Source organism: Trachypithecus francoisi, unplaced genomic scaffold, assembly GCF_009764315.1.
Source record: "Trachypithecus francoisi isolate TF-2019V2 unplaced genomic scaffold, Tfra_2.0 Contig01451, whole genome shotgun sequence".
Taxonomy (NCBI): domain Eukaryota; kingdom Metazoa; phylum Chordata; class Mammalia; order Primates; family Cercopithecidae; genus Trachypithecus; species Trachypithecus francoisi.
This window is the reverse complement of record NW_022681432.1, coordinates 3,915,929-3,934,078: the sequence shown is the minus strand read 5'-3', so window position 1 is coordinate 3,934,078 and position 18,150 is coordinate 3,915,929. Positions and strand designations below refer to the sequence as shown.

Sequence of the window (18,150 nt, the reverse complement as noted above, 5' to 3'; positions counted from 1 at the left end):
ACAGCAAAGAGGAATTCAGCTTTTTCAAAATCACATTAAAATATATTGCTTGGGTTAGTCATAAAATTGTTTTCAAGAAAAAAAATCTTAGAAATTCTTTGTATTTCATATCTTGCATGGAAATCACATTATGAACCTCAGTATCCATGGGACATTGGTTCCACGACCTCTCGTGGATGCCAAAATCCACAGATGCTCAAGTTTTGTATATAAAATGATGTAGCATTTGCATATAACTATACACATCCTCCTCTACACTTTAAATTCTCTGTTATTTATCTGTTATATCTCTTCCTCTATATTTTAAATTATCTCGACTAACAGCTATTTAAACGGCATTTATATTGCTAGATATTACATAGCAATAATATTATCTCTATTAACAGCTATTTACATAGCATTTATATGCTAGCTATTACACAGCCAAGAGTAAGGGGAGCTATGCAAAGCAAGAATATGGCACAAACTGAACTGCCATACATATCGAGGCTCTACTTTCTTGACAGCTTATTTGAGTAGGAGGAAATCAGGTATTATATTTTAGAAAAGCAAAAGGGTGGGAAAGATCTATTAGTGAATCTGTGAATAATGCCACAGGAGTATGGAATTAAAACATTAACAACCAAAATATTTTTTTAAAATCTTTCTATAAGGCTAAATTTGTTGGTATTTGTGACATAATATATCATCCTTCAGTTCAGACATTTCTTCGTGCATTACGGAAAAATGGGTAGATACACAGTTAATTAGTTTTCAGTTATGAAGACAGAAATTGAGAGTAATAACCAAATGAACCCTATCTAGTAACACAACACTTTATACATATTTAATCATAATTTGGTGAATGCATGCAAAATAATATTTAGAACCAATTAAAACAAATCCAATTATCATCATGCTTTTAAAAAGGACTATTTTTTAAAAATAGTAGTTGTACTACTACTATTACTACTGAGTTACTACTGAGTCACTGAGTAACTACTGTTACTACTGAGTTAAACTAAGTACATCAATATTACATAAACATTAGAAGGTATTTCCAGAACATTTGAGTTTTTACAACCTTGTTTCAATGACAGAAAAGCAGCTCCCTGGTTTCTATTCAGGCAGGAATTTGTTTACTCTGCTTAGTTGAAATCAGAGCTAATGACTTTATTGGTTTTGAATAGCTCTAAAGTGTTCCCAATGCAAAGGCACTGGCTGTCTGGCCAGTCTCATATGGGCTACAACACATGAATTTGGGAAGTTTACTTTCCAAAAAATATAAGTATTCATGTGGTATAAATGAAGTCCCATATATATACAACCTACATACACACATGACATTCTGAGGTAGTAATTCTCACTGTTGTAACCTCTTCAAGATATGAAGTCTATATAATCACATTAAAATACTACCTTTGGGGTATGAATTAAGTTTAAATTGTCTACTGAGTTATATTTCAGGGTTAAAGAAGTACTTTGTCTAGAAAACCTAAATCTTTAGTTATTTTTTGAAAGGAAAAATAACTTTATTATTCTTGACAAACATTACATACAAAGTACAATTGTGTTACTTCTCAAAACAATCATAAACATGTTAATTCCCATTTTATATGTGAAGAACTGATTAATTAACATTTACCTAAAAACACACAGCAAGCTAGTAACAGGATAAAGCAACTCGTTTGTCCCAGTGAGTCACAGTTCCTAAACATCCTACATCATATTACTCTATTCTTTCATCATTTCATAAACAATGGAGAATAAAGGAAAAAATTTAAAATCTAAAATGGGTTTCTATGTGGAAGAAGGTCAAAAATAGACAGCTATTACACAACCTTAGCTTGAGGTCAAATTCTACCTGATATGTGTGGGGTTTTTTCCATTAATAAATGTTTGCTGTCAAAAACTACTCAGAGAAAATCACAAGTCAATAGACTATAGAAAACAGAAGCTCAGTGAATACAGAAAATATAAGCTCAGTAAAAGCAGTACCATCCTCTTGAGAAATGAACACAAAAAAGAAAAAGCAGCCTTACTACAGCTAATCAAGGAAGAATAAAATGTTTCAAAACTCAAGCCACATGTAGAAGCAGATGGTCAAAAAGGAGAAATGTGTATTTGTATATAAATACCTTTAAATAAGAAGAAATTCTAATAACTGCATAATTAGATATGATACTTAAATATCATTATACAATAGTTGATTTTTTTAACTTCCAAGCCTGTTAATCTTCAATAACTCAGGTTGCAGATGTGATATATTTAAAAATAATAACATTTACTGAGTACTTACAATGGAAAAGACACTCTTCTAAGTGCTTTACATATATTATATGCTACTGTTATCCCCATTTTACAGATAGAGCGACCAAGTAAAGTACAGAGAAGTAACTTGTCCAAGGTCACACAGTAAATAAATAAACAGCCAGAATTTAAACTCAGGCATTCTAGCTCTAGGGAACCAGCTCTTATCCTCTATGCTATTCCGAATTTCTAAAGAATCTGAGATGGCTAACCAACTGTTTATATTTCCTTAAAGTTTAACAATCAACTTAATTAGCAAAATATTCTCAATACAACCCAACCTACATTATTCTCATATTTCCTCTTTCACGTAGGAAGGCGTGAGGCACTTAGTATCATTAACCAAGGTTAAAGAAAGTAGTTTAAAAATGTTTCTCAAAGAACGAATATCATTCTCTTCTTAAAACCAAAATGAATATGCAACTACTATTTGTCAATTTTAAAAACTAAAATAAATTGTTTTTGAGACAAGGTCTCGCTCTGTAACCCAGGCTGGAGTGCAGTGGCCTAGTCATGGCTCACAGCAGCCTTGACTTCCCAGGCTCAAGTGATCCTCCCACCTCAGCTCCACAAGTAGCTGGGACCACAGGCACGCGCTACCACACTCAGCTAATTTTTTATTCTTTTTAGAGACAGGGTCTCACTATGTTGCCCAGGCTGGTCTCAAACTCCTGGGCTCAAGTATTCCTCTCATGCTGCCTCCCAAAGTGCTGGAAATACAGGCATGAGCCACCATGCCAAGCCAAAATAATTTTATTTAAAAAGAGCAAAATTAAATCTATGTTAATGATGGTTAACAAAGTTCCAACAATCCAGGCTCCCATTTTCTTGGCAAATAGATAGTTTCTAGAATATGAACTGAAGCTTATTCAGTCTTGTAGCTCTCATGTCTAGTACTAAGCAACTAACAGGTCACAAACTGCTACATAAAAAATGTTAGGGGTAATGTACAGATATGGGGGAGGAGATAAACAGAGAAGTGGCCGGCGCGGTGGCTCAAGACTGTAATCCCAGCACTTTGGGAGGCCGAGACGGGCAGATCACGAGGTCAGGAGATCGAGACCATCCTGGCTAACACCGTGAAACCCCGTCTCTACTAAAAAATACAAAAAACTAGCCGGGCGAGGTGGCGGGCGCCTGTAGTCCCAGCTACTCGGAGGCTGAGGCAGGAGAATGGCATAAACCTGGGAGGCGGAGCTTCCAGTGAGCTGAGAACCGGCCACTGCACTCCAGCCCAGGCGACAGGGCAAGACTCCGTCTCAAAAAAAAAAAAAACAAACAAACAAACAGAGAAGTACCACTGCAGAATGAGAAAGTTCACACAAAACTTCCAGTACTATTAGGTTTGCTCATCTATAAAAGGGTCTAAGAACAGTCACTTAATATTTTGAAAATTAATGACTGCAAAGAAAATATACCAGAGAAATTATTTTGTTTTTTAATAAAGATTATTTCACTAAACCCGATACAGAAACAACCTTAAGAATTTTATTAACTAATTTTGTTAATTTATTTTATTAACACCATATATCTATGCTCAGTAAGTGCAATTCTGAAGTTCCATAGGACTAATGCATTAAAATTATTATGAAAACTACACATATGTGACCAAATGATTTTTGATATAGTACAAAGGCAATTCAAAGGAGAACAGGTAGTCTTTTCAACAAATGGTGGCAAAGCAACTGGACATACCTGTGGGAAAAAGTAGACTTCTACCACACTACCCACCATATTCAAAAATTAACTAGAAATGGATCAAAGACCTAAATTAAGACATATAACTAAAAAACTTCTAGAAGAAAACTTAAGGGAAAATTTCTGTAACTTTGGATTAGGCTAGGATTTCTTAGATACAACACCAAAAACACAACTCATAAAAGAAAAAAAAAACTGACAAACTGGACTTTGCTAAGATGAAAAACCTTGACTCTTTGTTAAGAGAATGAAAAGACCACAGAATGGGAAAAATATTTGGAAATCGATATCTAATAAAGGACTTACATTTGGAATATAAAGAATTCTCAAAATTCAATAATAAGAAAACAACTCAACTTGAACAATTTCAAAAATTTTGAAAAGACAACTCATCAGAAAATATATATGGATGGCAAATAAGCATATGAAAATATGCTTAGCAACATGTGTCATTAGGGAAATACAAGTTAAAATCACAATTAGATACCCCTACACTCCAATTAGAATAGCCAATTTTTTCCACTTAATCTGACAACACTAAGTGCTGACAAGTATTCAGAGCAGCTGGAATTCTCATACAGCAACCTCACTCGTAAGTGTTTACCCAATATAAGTGAAAAGTTATGTCCAAACCAAAATTTTCACACAAATGTGTATAATGGCTTTATTCATAATCACCAAACACTGGTAACAACCCAAATCCAAATGTCCTTCAACTTATTAATGAACAAATAAACTGTGGTACATTCACATAACAGAATAGTGCACAGCAATAAAAAAGAAAGAACTAATGATACATACAATATCATGAATAAAGACCAAATAAAATCAAATTAATATTGTTTATAGATATGAAGTTGCTGAATGACCATGTCTTTTTTGAAAATCCGTATTGACTGACCTCCCTTAAGAGATTCTATAAGTATTCACTTATCCCAACATAATTGCTCTACACATGATAAACACAATAAATGTTTTATGATTGTGCCAGGTCTAGAGTTACTCTTCTCCATCTGTAAAATAAAGTACAAAATCATATACAATTATTTTACATATGTTCTGTCATTCTTGTATATGTCTCTATAATCAACATATGGTTTTCTGTATATGCCCATGTAAGTTTGAAATGGAATTGTTTCCAACAGCATTCATTTATCACAGCATCTAGTCCAGGTGAACAATCAGGAATGCAAAATATTTTTTATCATATCAGACCTAATGGTTTATCTATTTCCCTTAATTTTGAATTTTGACTATTCTCAATTAGTACAATTTCTTTTAACACATACACCAAACCCCTCTCATGATGCTGTATTTAAGAAAAACTAAAAGTCATTTGAAACCTAACATTCAGTCCACATTTCCCCTCATATGAGATTTTTCTCCTTTGTTTTCTGAAGTTTTGTCCACTCTGATCCTTTAAGTAGAGTAATAAATCCCTATACCTCAACTCTCATCAAGCTTATGATTTTTAGGATAATTCATGTTCCATTTTCACTTATGCCTTAATGACTAATTTCAACTGTAGTAATTGAAAATAGCAAAAATGTTTTATGTAATAATTTCCCCAGAATCTTCAGAAAGAAAGTATAAATTTTAATTTCTGCTTTTTTGAAAAAGGTAGCAAATTTCCCCCTAAAATTTCCTTAGATTTTAAAAACTGATCTTGATCTTTATTTTTTCAGTTTTTGCATTTTTTCTCAAAATTCAGTTGAGTGTATTTGTGTGGCTCTATTTCTGTGTACTCTATTCTGGTCTACTGATCTATGCATCTATTCTTCCACCCATACCACATTGTCTTCATTATAGTTACATAGTAAAACTTAATATCCAATAGAGTAATTCCTTATTTTATTCTTCTTTTTCAAAACTGTTTCAGAGTTTCTAGGTCTTGTACTTTTACATATACATTTTAGAATATACTTGTCTGTTTACAAAACAAAACAAAAAACAGATTTGCTGGGATTTTGTTGACATTTATTTAACTTAAATAGACAGGCATGGCTATTGAATCAGCACATCTGACTGCTAATCTAATATGATTGCTAACAACTTACCTATATTCTCTCCTTATTTTCAATATTGTCCTTAGTGGGGAGATAGCAATGTATAGAGGAAAAAGCATGAATTTAAAATAATCTAGTTTCAAATTCCAGACATACTTCCCACTAACTTGCATGTATCTTTCTATTCTGTTAAAAAGACACAACTGTCTTACCAAGATGTTTTGAAGAATGAATAAAACTGAGATAATCTATGATGCATCTAGTACTAGCTGGTACATAGTTCATGCTCAATAACACTATATCTCTTTCTCTCTTAAGATTCGATACCTTTAAATGGAATGGATTCCAACCTTTTTCCAGGTTAAAAAAATTTGTATTGGGTATTTAAATTGCTATATTTCCTCTTAAAGTTTGTCTTTAATCACTTTACAGGAGAGGCAGAGGGATTCACAGTAATAATTATCCATGGGTTTTGAAATTGTTTGTTAGAGATGTAATGGGATATTTGTCATTCAAAACAGTCACTATATCCTTACTTAGCTAGTAAAATGGATGAACAAGTAATTTAACCTCTTAGTTTTATGGCCGAACTATATGAAAATTAGCTACGGTGCTAAAATTTTGTTTTTAATGCTACTGGAAAAGCAAAGTCCTCAAAACTAAACAGCAAGAACATACACGACAGTTTAAACAACCCCATTTGGCTCCAGTCATATCTTAAAACAACAACAAAATAAAACACACAGAAAAATATCACAATTCACAGATAATTTACTGTAGAGCTAATTGCTAGCTTAAAAATTAATATTCTTTTGTTTTCCTATAGAATAGTGAAAACTATGTGACTATTTCTCTTTTTATTTTGGCCTAGAGCTGTGGTTTTTAACCCTGGCTGTGCATCTGGGGAATCTAGATTAGTTAAATGTGAATCTCTGAATGGAACACTGGCATCGATATTTTTTACACTCCCAGGTAAACATAATACACAGTCAGAGTTGAGAAAAACCAGCTAAGGAAACTCAAGGTCAAATTTATAATTCAACTATATTTTAAACATGTCGTAGACCCTTACAGCCTGATTATTTGTGCTCTATTTTATCCTTCACTCCCTACCCTCCAGCCTTTTCATATATCTCCTACTTTGTTTTCCCTCATCCTCAATATCAAAATAGTTATCAGATTATATTTCCCATATACTATCTCAAATACTTGGTAAAATGAAGCAAATGACAAGTAACACACATGCACTCTACTCCACCCTCCCTCTTTCTCTGTCTCTTCTCTTCCCCCCTCTCTCTCTCTCACACACACACATGCAGACACACACGTGCACACAAAAATTACAGCAGGACCTGTTTCTAATGTAGAGATACAGATTAAAATCTAGCAGTGAAATCAGTTATAGAATGTCTCCCAGGGCAATTTAGAAAACATCTCTTATCTGCAAAAGCCAGATTTAGCTCAGCTCTCTAAATCTCTCTCCCATTCAACTCCTTTCCCACCTAAAAACAAACAAAAATAAAGAAAATACACACAAAAAAAAATTATCGGCAGGAACAGTAAATAATCCTTGGAAATAACATAAATGAATAAACATTACATAGCAAAATCTGACAAAGTACTGAAAGGCTTATACCTCAAGATTCCCAGTGCTTACCAAATCTTAAGAAGTGCTGCTACATACAATGGTGGCACCAAGAAAGAAATTACAGGAAGGGAAAAAAATCTTGCATTTCCTCATCAAAATTCTAGACGAGAGAGTAGGTACTAAAACAATATGGCCCAGAAAAGCAACTACACTATCCGTAGGTCTTATTATGGAACACAGAGGTAATGATTAGCTCTCTTGATGAACTAATCAAGGTAGGGAAATATAGAGGCCCTGCCCCGAGGAACTGACCTGAATATTTCCAGATCAGACTGGTTTAAAGAAAGATTGACTTGGAGGAACTGAGAAGGCACCTGTGGCAGGGAGGGGCCACTGTCCTCTGACTCCTCCCTGCTTGTCTATTCCAAATAAACCTGGTGAAAGCATACAAAAAATACAGATGTCCCTGCTCTCTTTCCACATTCCAGAAATAAGTACTGGTCACTATTTTCAGAATAGGACTCTGTACTCACGGCTGCTGACTATTTAAGATGAACACTGGTGAAACAAGAATTACAGACCTAAGGCCCATTTAAAAAGAATAAAAAAAAGTTTTAGCTAGTAATAAGCGTATTCACCTTCGGTAGTAAAGAATTTAAGCATTCTAAGCATGATCAGAAATCTTCAGAGTGGAGTGCTATTATTCAATACAATATTAGAAAGGGGAGAGTTCATTTTAGCTTTCTATCTCCCTATACTACAAGATCTATTGATTTTTGTATTAGTCTAGTGGCTAATATAGAGACTTATATTGGCAGGTATGCATTAAATACCTGTTATATTGAATTCATTCCTACCAGGATGCTTCTAATCTCAGTTGTTTGTTATTTCTTCTTACTCTCCAACATCCAATCATTTACCAAATTGTAACTATTCTACCTCTGCCAAGTCTCTCCCATTAGTCATCTCTTTTCTACCCTTTCTGTACCCGTTCAAAAATCTCATTACTACTTCCACTAACACAATAGCCTCCTAGCTGGAATTCCCCACCTTCCATATCTCCCCCATTCTTCACCACCATCAATTATTTTTCAAAGCACAAATCTAATGTCACTCATGTTCTCAAAAACCTTCAGTGACTCCTATTTATGAGATAAAATTGAACCCTTAAACTTGCTTAAAAAGTCCCATTCAACCTAGGCCTAGCCTACCTTTAATACATTCCTTATCTCTCACTATATCCCCTCTCCCACATCACAGACTTATAACAGCATCAGACTCTTCCTTCTTTCAGAACATTTCCATGCCTTTTCTTATATTGTCCCCATCCACGTGAAATATGCTCCTTTCATCTGTGAAAATATTACCACTTTCTAATGCCCTGCTCAAATTCCACCTCCTTCACAAAGGTTTACCAGATCCATTCCTAAACCACCACCACCCCATTGTTGATAATCGTGTGCCTTCTACAGTAACAATTTCCATACATGCCTGTCTAACTACCTGAATGTAAACCTGTGGGGGTAGGGTAAGCATTTCACATTACAGCACTATGTACAGCACTGCCTTGTACTCAATAAATGCTTCATGAATTGAACCAATTCCTACCATGACAAGAGTTCAGAATTTTTAAAAATATTAAAAATTTCAACGAAACACCTCATCAGCCTGATATAATAAATGAAATTATCTGTCTCTTATCCTTCCAGTGTTTCTAAATATAACTTTGTATTTAATCCCTGGATCACCCTATCTGTGATTACAAACATTCACAGTGAGAGCACCACTATACTTAGATGAAATGATCAAATTTAGGAAGGGTTCTTAAGAAAAACTGCTTACGAAACGGAAAGTTATGGCCATGGTTATCTGAATCCCAGGATTTTAACATAGATAACAATAGTTCAGAGTTTAGGGGCATGGAAAGAGGCATGATGGCTGTGGGAAAAGAGAAGGAACTATTGTGTACTAGAGACTATGTGCAAAACATCTTGCTAAGTTTATTAAACCCAGCACTGAATTTTCTTTACAAAACAACTCTTGAAGATGGTTTTTTCTCCAACTTATAGATAAAAAAAGTGAGGTTCAGAAAAGTTAGGTAACGTGGATTGTGTCACACCATGAGTATGGCATGGAGCTCAGACAAAAACTCAGATTTACCTGCCTTCAAAGCTGTTCTTTCCTCTATTACTATAGGGTCTCATGAAAATTAATTAAAACTAGAAGTTTTTCCCAAATTGGTTTTATCAGTAAACTACATACTCTCAAAACTAATTTGCTTAGACAGGCATGGTTCTGAGCACCTGCAGTCCCAGCTACTCGAGAACCTGGGGCATGAGGATTGTTTGAGTCCAGGAGTTCGAGGCCAGCCTGGATAATGGACAATGACACAGAAAGACCCTGACTCGAAAAATAAATAAATAAATAAATAAAAACTAACTTGCTTAAACAAAAATAGCATTGCTAAAGAAATAATATAAAAGTACTAGATGTTTACTATGATATGAAATGTGAAAATTCTATAATCAACTCGATAAGGAAGCACTTGGTTCCTCACCAAAAAACAACTAAGTGAACAAACTGTAACATGCATGGCATTAAATCATGAAAAGTTCACATTAGTCAAATAGGTTGTTCTTTATGATCCTTGCCCAGGAATGACCCATCCCATCTCAAGTAAAATCTCTTTCTTGATCCTGACAGAAACCAATCAAAAGCTAAAATTGTGACTGCGTGAGGGGTGATGCCCTTTGAAGTTCCTATTCCCAGTAGACCTGATTGAGACAGTCCCTGCAAGAGCTCTCACAACCAGTTTCTTGCTTACCCTATTTCCCCTCTTCTAAGAACTCTCTTCCCAGAAACCAAAAGATCCCAGGTTTCCCCTTCTCAGGCCCATTCTCCTCCTCTCACTGAGACCAAGCTAATTATTGGTTGAAACCTGACACATTTCACCACAGAACAATTTTACAAACAGTGGTTAGGCTCGGCATCATTATACCTCGCTATTGTGTACTGATCTAAAAATATAAGTACCCTTGATAAGTTTTTCCTGTGGGAAAACATGTTAAGAGTCTCAAACAACCAATTTACACACTTCTGAATGGTAATTCAAAGGTTAACAACTGTCCATGCAAGCAAGACAGGTAAAAGATACAAAAAGACTCCAAAAGATATGGTATTGTCTATAATCTTTAATCTTACCAGATTCAACACACACAGAAATGGACGGAAATTATTTCTTTTGACATTAAAGTTAACAGATTCTTACCTACATTTTATTTAAGGATTCTAGCACATTTTAAAAATATATATTCTACAACAAAAACACTCTTAGTCCTAAAATTATCACGATTGAGGGTTGTAGAGCTTGTACTCAAAATTAGCATTTCTAAAGCCAACATCAACAAATTTGTAATTAAAATAAACATAAATTATCAAAAGTAAACTTGTTTACTTCTTATCAAAAGATTATAATTAAAAACAAACAAACTCTTCTAAGTACTAAGTGGGTCTGTTCAAATGTAGCATTTAGTTTTCACCTAGAATATTTTTATTAAGTAACTTGCAGGGTTAAATCTAACCAATCATAACTGTTTTAGAGAAAGAAGGCAGAAATACTATCTTCACCACATTACCTTCACCTTTCGTTTTACTTCATAGGGATTAACAATTTCCACTCGAGTATTTTTCCAAATTGCTGAGGTAGAGAGACCCATTGTTAAATCTCTACAATACCTAAAACATACTGCAAACAATAAAAAAACCATATGTGGTAATTACAATTTAAAACATACTACATTCAAAGTTAACAGAAATAATAAAATAGTAGGCATGCAAAAGGCTTCCCACCTCCCATCCCATCCTTATAGGGCAAAGCATTTAACTGTTTTTATAAACTAAATGCCTATGACTATAAGTTCTGTTAGACAATTGTGCAGTTAGCATTCCCATATTTCAACAAGAAAGGAATACCTATTCATTTATCTTGTTCTTATGAGATGTAAAATATTAAAATGTATATTGGAATTGCTTGGTTTACTAGTAAAATATTTCCTATAAGTATAGAGGGTTCAGATTTAGGGTATTTCTGAATTTATTTCCACTACATTCCTTACCACATGCTAGTCTAGCATGTAATCTTATCCCCAGTTTAGTTGATAAACAACAAAAAAATTTAAAGAAAAAAAACCAAGATAATCATACAACAGCCAAATGTGTATATATATTTTTTTAATGGACCAAGTACTGGAAGAAAAGTTGCACCCTTTAGATGTCGAGGATTGAGAGTCTTACCTCAAAATATCCTACTGTGAATCAATTTCACCAACTATTTTTAGGAGGTGTATGGTGGCCTCTACTGGAGTAGTACGCAGTCGATTAAGTTATCAGAAAAGGATCCAACTTTCTATCACAAAAGACACGTTTTTGTGTTTAAATGCTGCCCGCTTTTATAACAATAAAAACAAAGCACCTGTGTACATCTACGTTCTCACTGCACAGCTGACCAAAGCCCAACCAGAACAGTTTCAGAGGTAAGAACAGTGGGAAGAGAGGTGAACCAAAGTATTTTGGTTGAACCTCGCTAAGTCTTACCAAAGATTCGACTTATGTATAAGGGTTGAGGTTTACTTTGCGTCTTCTTTTACAGACCAATGGGGCGGGGACAGCGGTTGTGGAAAGGAGAAGGGGCGGAGCAAGAGTGCAGTAGAATCAAGGGGACCTGAGAGGAAGCAGTAGAACATCACCTGAAACCTGGCAACTGGAGATAGGTCGCCAGTGTATCTCGACTTGGGTCATTACAAGGAACCATAACAAGCCACAGAGAAACGAGAAAGCTGTTACCAGGGAACACTCGTACCTATGTGCAAATGTCCCCAGAGTTACTTAGTCACCTTGGTGTGTTTGTTGCACTGGGTTCATAAAGCGCCCGGGGTTCAACAGCGAGCTGGAGTCCGCAGCTGTCCCCCAAAATGTTCCCAGCCAGCAAACTAGGCGCGGCGGAGAAAACGGGACGCGCGGAGTCAGGCACAGCACCCCGCCAGTCCCCCAGTTCCCCTTCGGGTCGGAAAGTGAAGAAACTTAGTCACAACAACTCTGGCGTGGCCCGCCAGGCAGGCGCTCCGCCCAAGGCCGAGCCCGGGCCCAGGCTGCACTCACTCCGCATGCCCGAGCCCGCCGTCTCATCCCCGCCCGCTCCCCAGCGAAAGGGCAGTGCAGGCAGCATCTAGGGGGCTTGCCCGGGAGCCCGCTTCCCGGCCCCACGCCTCTCCTCTCTCGGTCCCCAGCCAAGGTCTTGAGGGGAAGGAGGCGGGGGTTGGCTCCAGCCCGTCTCGGCCACCACACTAACCTCGCCGCTGCTCGCGCCGCCGCCGCTGAACACTTCCATTTCTCTGTCCCAAGGCTCGTCCTGAGGAGCGAATGGTAGCATCTCCCCTTCAGGAGCACTCGAACAGGAGCTGCCGCCTACCGCTGGCGCAGCCGCGCATCCTGTCTATTGAACTGGCCCGCCGCCGCCGCAGCAGCGACCCCCAGCCCCGCCTTCAGCGACCGCTGCCCTCGCCGCCGGGTCTCTCAGAGGCTGGGAGCAGGGGGTCGCCGCCGCCGCCGCCCGGTGATTCCCATAGAGAAGACAACTCTGTGCTGCCTCTCCGAGAGCTGCCGCTCGGCTCGCGCTCACCACTGCCACCACCACGACGGCCGTTCGGTGGTGCCTCCCCCCAACACCCCGCTTCCTCGGGTCCCCTCCCCGCTCCCTGCTCTGTCAATATGGCGGCAGCGGCGGCGTTACCTGTGCGGCGCCTGGACCCCCCCCACGGCGGCGGCAAAGCGGCGTCACCCAAACGTCAATGGAGATTCCCCAGCCTGGGGTGAAGGGGGCGGGATAGAGGGGCGGGGTGGATGCGGAGGACCGCGTGGTGGGTGGTGGAATAGAGGGGAGGGGGGCGTGCTGGGCTGGGGAGGCTGCTGAAGAGTAGTAAAAGCCCCTGCTAGCGCCTCGGTAAACCGGCCCGCTCCACGGAGCATGCGCAACACTCTTCACACATGCTCAGCAGGCCCTCTCAAGTCCACGGAGCAGCACTGCTGGCGGGCGGTAGGATTCTCAAAAAGGATGCTGGAACTGAAGGACCCTCCCGAGCACTTGAGGAGTCAGGGGCAGGGTAGGACTCCAAGAGTATCTCTTTGCAGGGCTTACGAAAAGCAGGTGTCTTATATGCCAAACCACGCCATTTCAATACTTAGTGACAAGTACTAGGGCGGGGATTTTAGTATATCATACATTATCCTCCTAGGAGGTAAAGGCAGGATAACCCCCATTTAAAAAAAGTAAATATGCCTGTCCTCCCTACCCCCCACCTCACTTGTCCCTCTCAGTATGCTCCCGCTGGTTGCCCTCACACTATTGATGACACACAATGCTTCTCTTCTTCACACATGCACACACACAGGCAAACATATGCCACTTAATGGACTCCACTTGTGGCAACAAAGGCATGATTCCGAAGCTTGCCCATCCTCCAGTCCCCTCTGAGAATATTGCGTCTGTAGTGACAATAATCATAATTTTTACTACCTTCTTCAAAGCGAGCTTTACTACTTCGCTACTCTAAGCCACACACTGTATTGGGAGCTGGCGATATAACAGAGATAAAGTACAATGTTACACGGGGGATGATCAAGATGCCTCTCATCAAAACACTTCAGAGCTGAAAGTTTAAAAGTTATTCCGCATTTGACACTTCAAAGACTTAAAAGAGCAACTGTAACAGCGGCTAAACCAACTCAGGACCTTGGAGAGGTTTCTAACGTTCTTCGTAAAAGGCACATCACCCCCTTTCCCCTTCTACACCTAGGGCTATTGAACTACGCCCTCCGTTTATTTCATCATCTGGTCTCAAGAGCTAATGAAGCAAAGCTGGCCACAGAGATTGCACTGAATTACAAACAAGGATAACTGATAGTGTCCTCCCACTTACTCTGCTGAAAATCTCAAGGGAAAAGTGAGCTTAACGAACAGGGTTCTCTAAAAGTCAAAGCTTTGAAAGTAGTGGGTGCACGGGGCTATAAATCGTGAAAATGTGTGAGAGTGTGTGCACGCACACACACATAAACTCATATGTGGCTGAACTGACAATATTAACTAGATACAACCAATTTTTTTTTTTTTTTTTTTTTTTGAGATGGAGTCTCTCTCTGTTGCCCAGGCTGGAGTGCAGTGACGCGATCTTGGCTCACTACAACTTCCACTTCCCGGGTTCAAGCGATTCTTCTGACTCAGCCTCCCGAGTAGCTGGGATTACAAGCGTGTGCCACGATGCCTGGCTAATTTTTGTATTTTTAGTAGAGACGGGGTTTCACCGTGTTGGTCAGGCTGGTCTCGAACTCCTGACCTTGTGATCCGCCCACCTCAACCTCTCAAAGTGCTGGGATTACAGGCGTGAGCCGCTGCGCCCGGGAGGGCCAACCTTTTGAGCCCTGGGTCTCCTCCAGCTCCTCTTGCCTACTCAAAGGCTTTGTTCTGCAACCCGCGCCCCCCACTAACATCGTGTATTTTTTTCTCTCTACTGAATCTCTCCCGTCAGCAAAAACATGTTATTGACAGCTTGCTTGAACACTTGCTGGTATTTGATGGAAGTTCATGGCTTATTCTTTCTTTAAACATTTTCTTTACTTGGCCTCCGGAACAAAATAATATTTGTTTTTCCCCTACATCATTGTTTCTCTTATACATCTTCCTGTCTCCTTTACTGGATCATCCCTCCTCTTCCCAATCGCTGCCTGTTGGAACTTCAAGGTTCAGTCCCACCCTCTTTCTTTTTCAGCATTCTAGGTATTCCCATGTCCCATCCAGACCTGATATGGTTAGGTTTCGTGTCCCCACCCAAATCTCATTATGAATTGTAACCCCCATAATCCCCATAATTCCCATTTGTCAAGGGAGGGACCAAGTGGAGGTAAGTGAATCATGGGGATGGTTTTCACCATGCTGTTCTTGTGATAGTGCGTGAGTTCTAACAAGATCTGACAGTTTTATAAGGCGCTCTTCCTTTTTTGGGCACTTCCTCTTCCTGACGCCAGGTGAAGAAGGTACCTTGTTTCTCCTTTGCCTTGATTGTAAGTTTCCTGGGGCTCCCCAGCCATGATGAACTGTGAGTCAATTAAACCTCTATGTTTTAAATAAATTACCCAGTCTTGAGCAGTTCTTTGTAGCAGTATGAAAACAGACTAATACAATCAATTGGTAACAAGGTAGTGGGGTGCTGCTATAAACATACTCGAAAATGTGGAAGCGACTTTGAAACTGTGTAACAGGAAGAGGTTGGAACAGCTTGGAGGGCTCAGAAGAAGACAGGAAGATGTGGGAATGTGTGAAACTTTCTAGAGACTTGTTAGATGGCTTTGACCAAAATGCTGATAGTGATACAATGAAGTCCAGACTGAGGTGGTCTCAGGTGGATATGAGTAATTGTTGGGAACTGGAATAAAGGTGACTCTTGCTATGCTTTAACAAAGAGACTGGTGGCATTTTGCCACTACCCTAGGGATCTGTGGAACTTTGAACTTGAGAGAGATATGTTAGGGTACCTGGTGGAAGAAATTTCTAAAAAACAAAGAATTCAAGAGGTGACTTGGGTGCCCTTGGAAACATTTAATTTCATGCATTCACAAAGAGACGATTTGGATTTGGAACTTATGTTTAAAAGGGAAGCAGAGCATGAAAGTTTGGAAAATTTGCAACCTGATGATGTGATAGAATAGAAAAACCAATTTTCTGAGAAGAAATTTAAGCTGGCTGCAGAAATTTGCATAATTAACATGAAGCCAAATGTTAATCACCAAGATAATGGGGAAAATGTCCCTAGGGCGTGTCACTTTAAGACCTCATTATATACAAAGAAAAGTTGGCATGCCAATAACCAATTACTAGTCTATATAGTTGAACATAATTAAAATGCCTTTTATTCTGATGCCCTGTTAAGGAATCAGACTATGAAAATGGGTAAATTTGGAGGTGTCAATAAGAGATTTTTTATATATATATATATAATATATATATTATATATATATCTCACACATACCATAGAGAGAAAGAGAGACAGAGAAAGGGAAACAGAGATGCAGAGTATTCGTTTAGACCGAGAACACATGCGGCAGGTGATAGACTTCTAGGTTACGTGTGGTCAATAATTCAGATATAAGCAAGTTGAAATTAGAAAATAGGTAGACATTGAAATAGGCAGAGTTTTTGCCCAGGGTGTCATGACACCTTTGGTACACATGGTCTAGTACCCTGGATAGCTCCCTGGAAGATACGATGATTTGAGTCTAAGCCTGGTTTCAAAAAGAGAGCCTTTTTTGGACTTAGATTCCCACCCCTCACTAGGGTTCTGAATATTAAGGAAGCTCACACATTTATGTAAATTTGAGTCTCTGAAAAATAGAAAGTGGAGAGTTATTTCAATATCCCAAGTAACATTTGGACCTCCATTACATAAAAGGGGCACATATTTTGGCCTAGTTTGGAGCAATGTAGGAGTATACATATTCTCCAAGTAGGCCTACAATAGAGTCCTTATACAAAACGAGATGTTTAAAACCAAGTGTTGGTTTTCCATACTAAAACTCAGAATTACTTTCATTATTTTCATTCTGCATTTAGTGATTCAAAGTTCATTTGGGTACTAAATTGTTTTGTGAGTCAACCTACTATGTTTGAAAGGTTTTAAAAGTAAATGTTATACAAAAAGTTTCAAAAGTAAATGTTGTTCAAAATAATCTTATAATCTCTTGACATTTTCAAAAACCTTGATCTTATATAACCATAAAAATTATCCAAAGGCAACACAGCTTCTACCTAACTTGCCAGCTATTTACATCTTTGAGTATGATCTAGTATACTTGAATGGAAATTTAATTAAAACAAGATTAAAACCTACCCTTATTTGAAGGTCCAACAAAGACATTACTTATCTTAAAAATGTTTTCTTGCTTTTATTGATACATAACAATTGTACATATTTATGCAGTACATACAATATTTTGATACATGCATAAAGTGTTTAATTATCAAATCAGCATATTTAGGATATCCATCACCTCAAAGACTCATCATTTCTCTGCACCGGGAACATTTCAAATCTTCTAGCTACTTTGAAGTATACAACAAATTACTAACTATATTCACACTATTGTGTTATTGAACACTAGAACTTATACCCTTTATCTATCTGCATATTTGTACCCATTAACCAACACCCCTTCACACCACCACCCTTCCCAGCTTCTGAAAACCATCACTGGACTCTCTATCCCCAATAAATAAAAATTTTAGCTCCCACTCTCATTCATTCTCATGAATGAGAATGTGCACTATTTGTCTTTCTGTCCTTTGCTTATTTCACTTAACATAATGGCTTCCAATTCCATCATGTTGCTGCAAATTAGAGGATTTTATTCTTTTTATGGCTTAACAGTAATACTCCTTTGTATATATGCACCATATTTTCTTTATCTGTTAATCCATCGATGGACACTTTTGTTGGTTCTGTATTTTGGCTATTGTGAATAGTG

The 18,150-nt window shown here is 38.1% G+C and overlaps 1 protein-coding gene across 1 annotated transcript in view; it reads right to left on the bottom strand.

Annotated features, from left to right (window-relative positions):
• Positions 1–13,378, bottom strand: part of RPS6KA6 (ribosomal protein S6 kinase A6) — a 147,582-nt gene extending 134,204 nt beyond the window's left edge. The window contains 1 exon segment of the mRNA XM_033233510.1: positions 12,929–13,378. Coding sequence (XP_033089401.1) covers positions 12,929–13,009 — 81 coding nt within the window. The 5' untranslated portion in view covers positions 13,010–13,378.
• Positions 13,379–18,150: the final 4,772 nt, after the last annotated feature.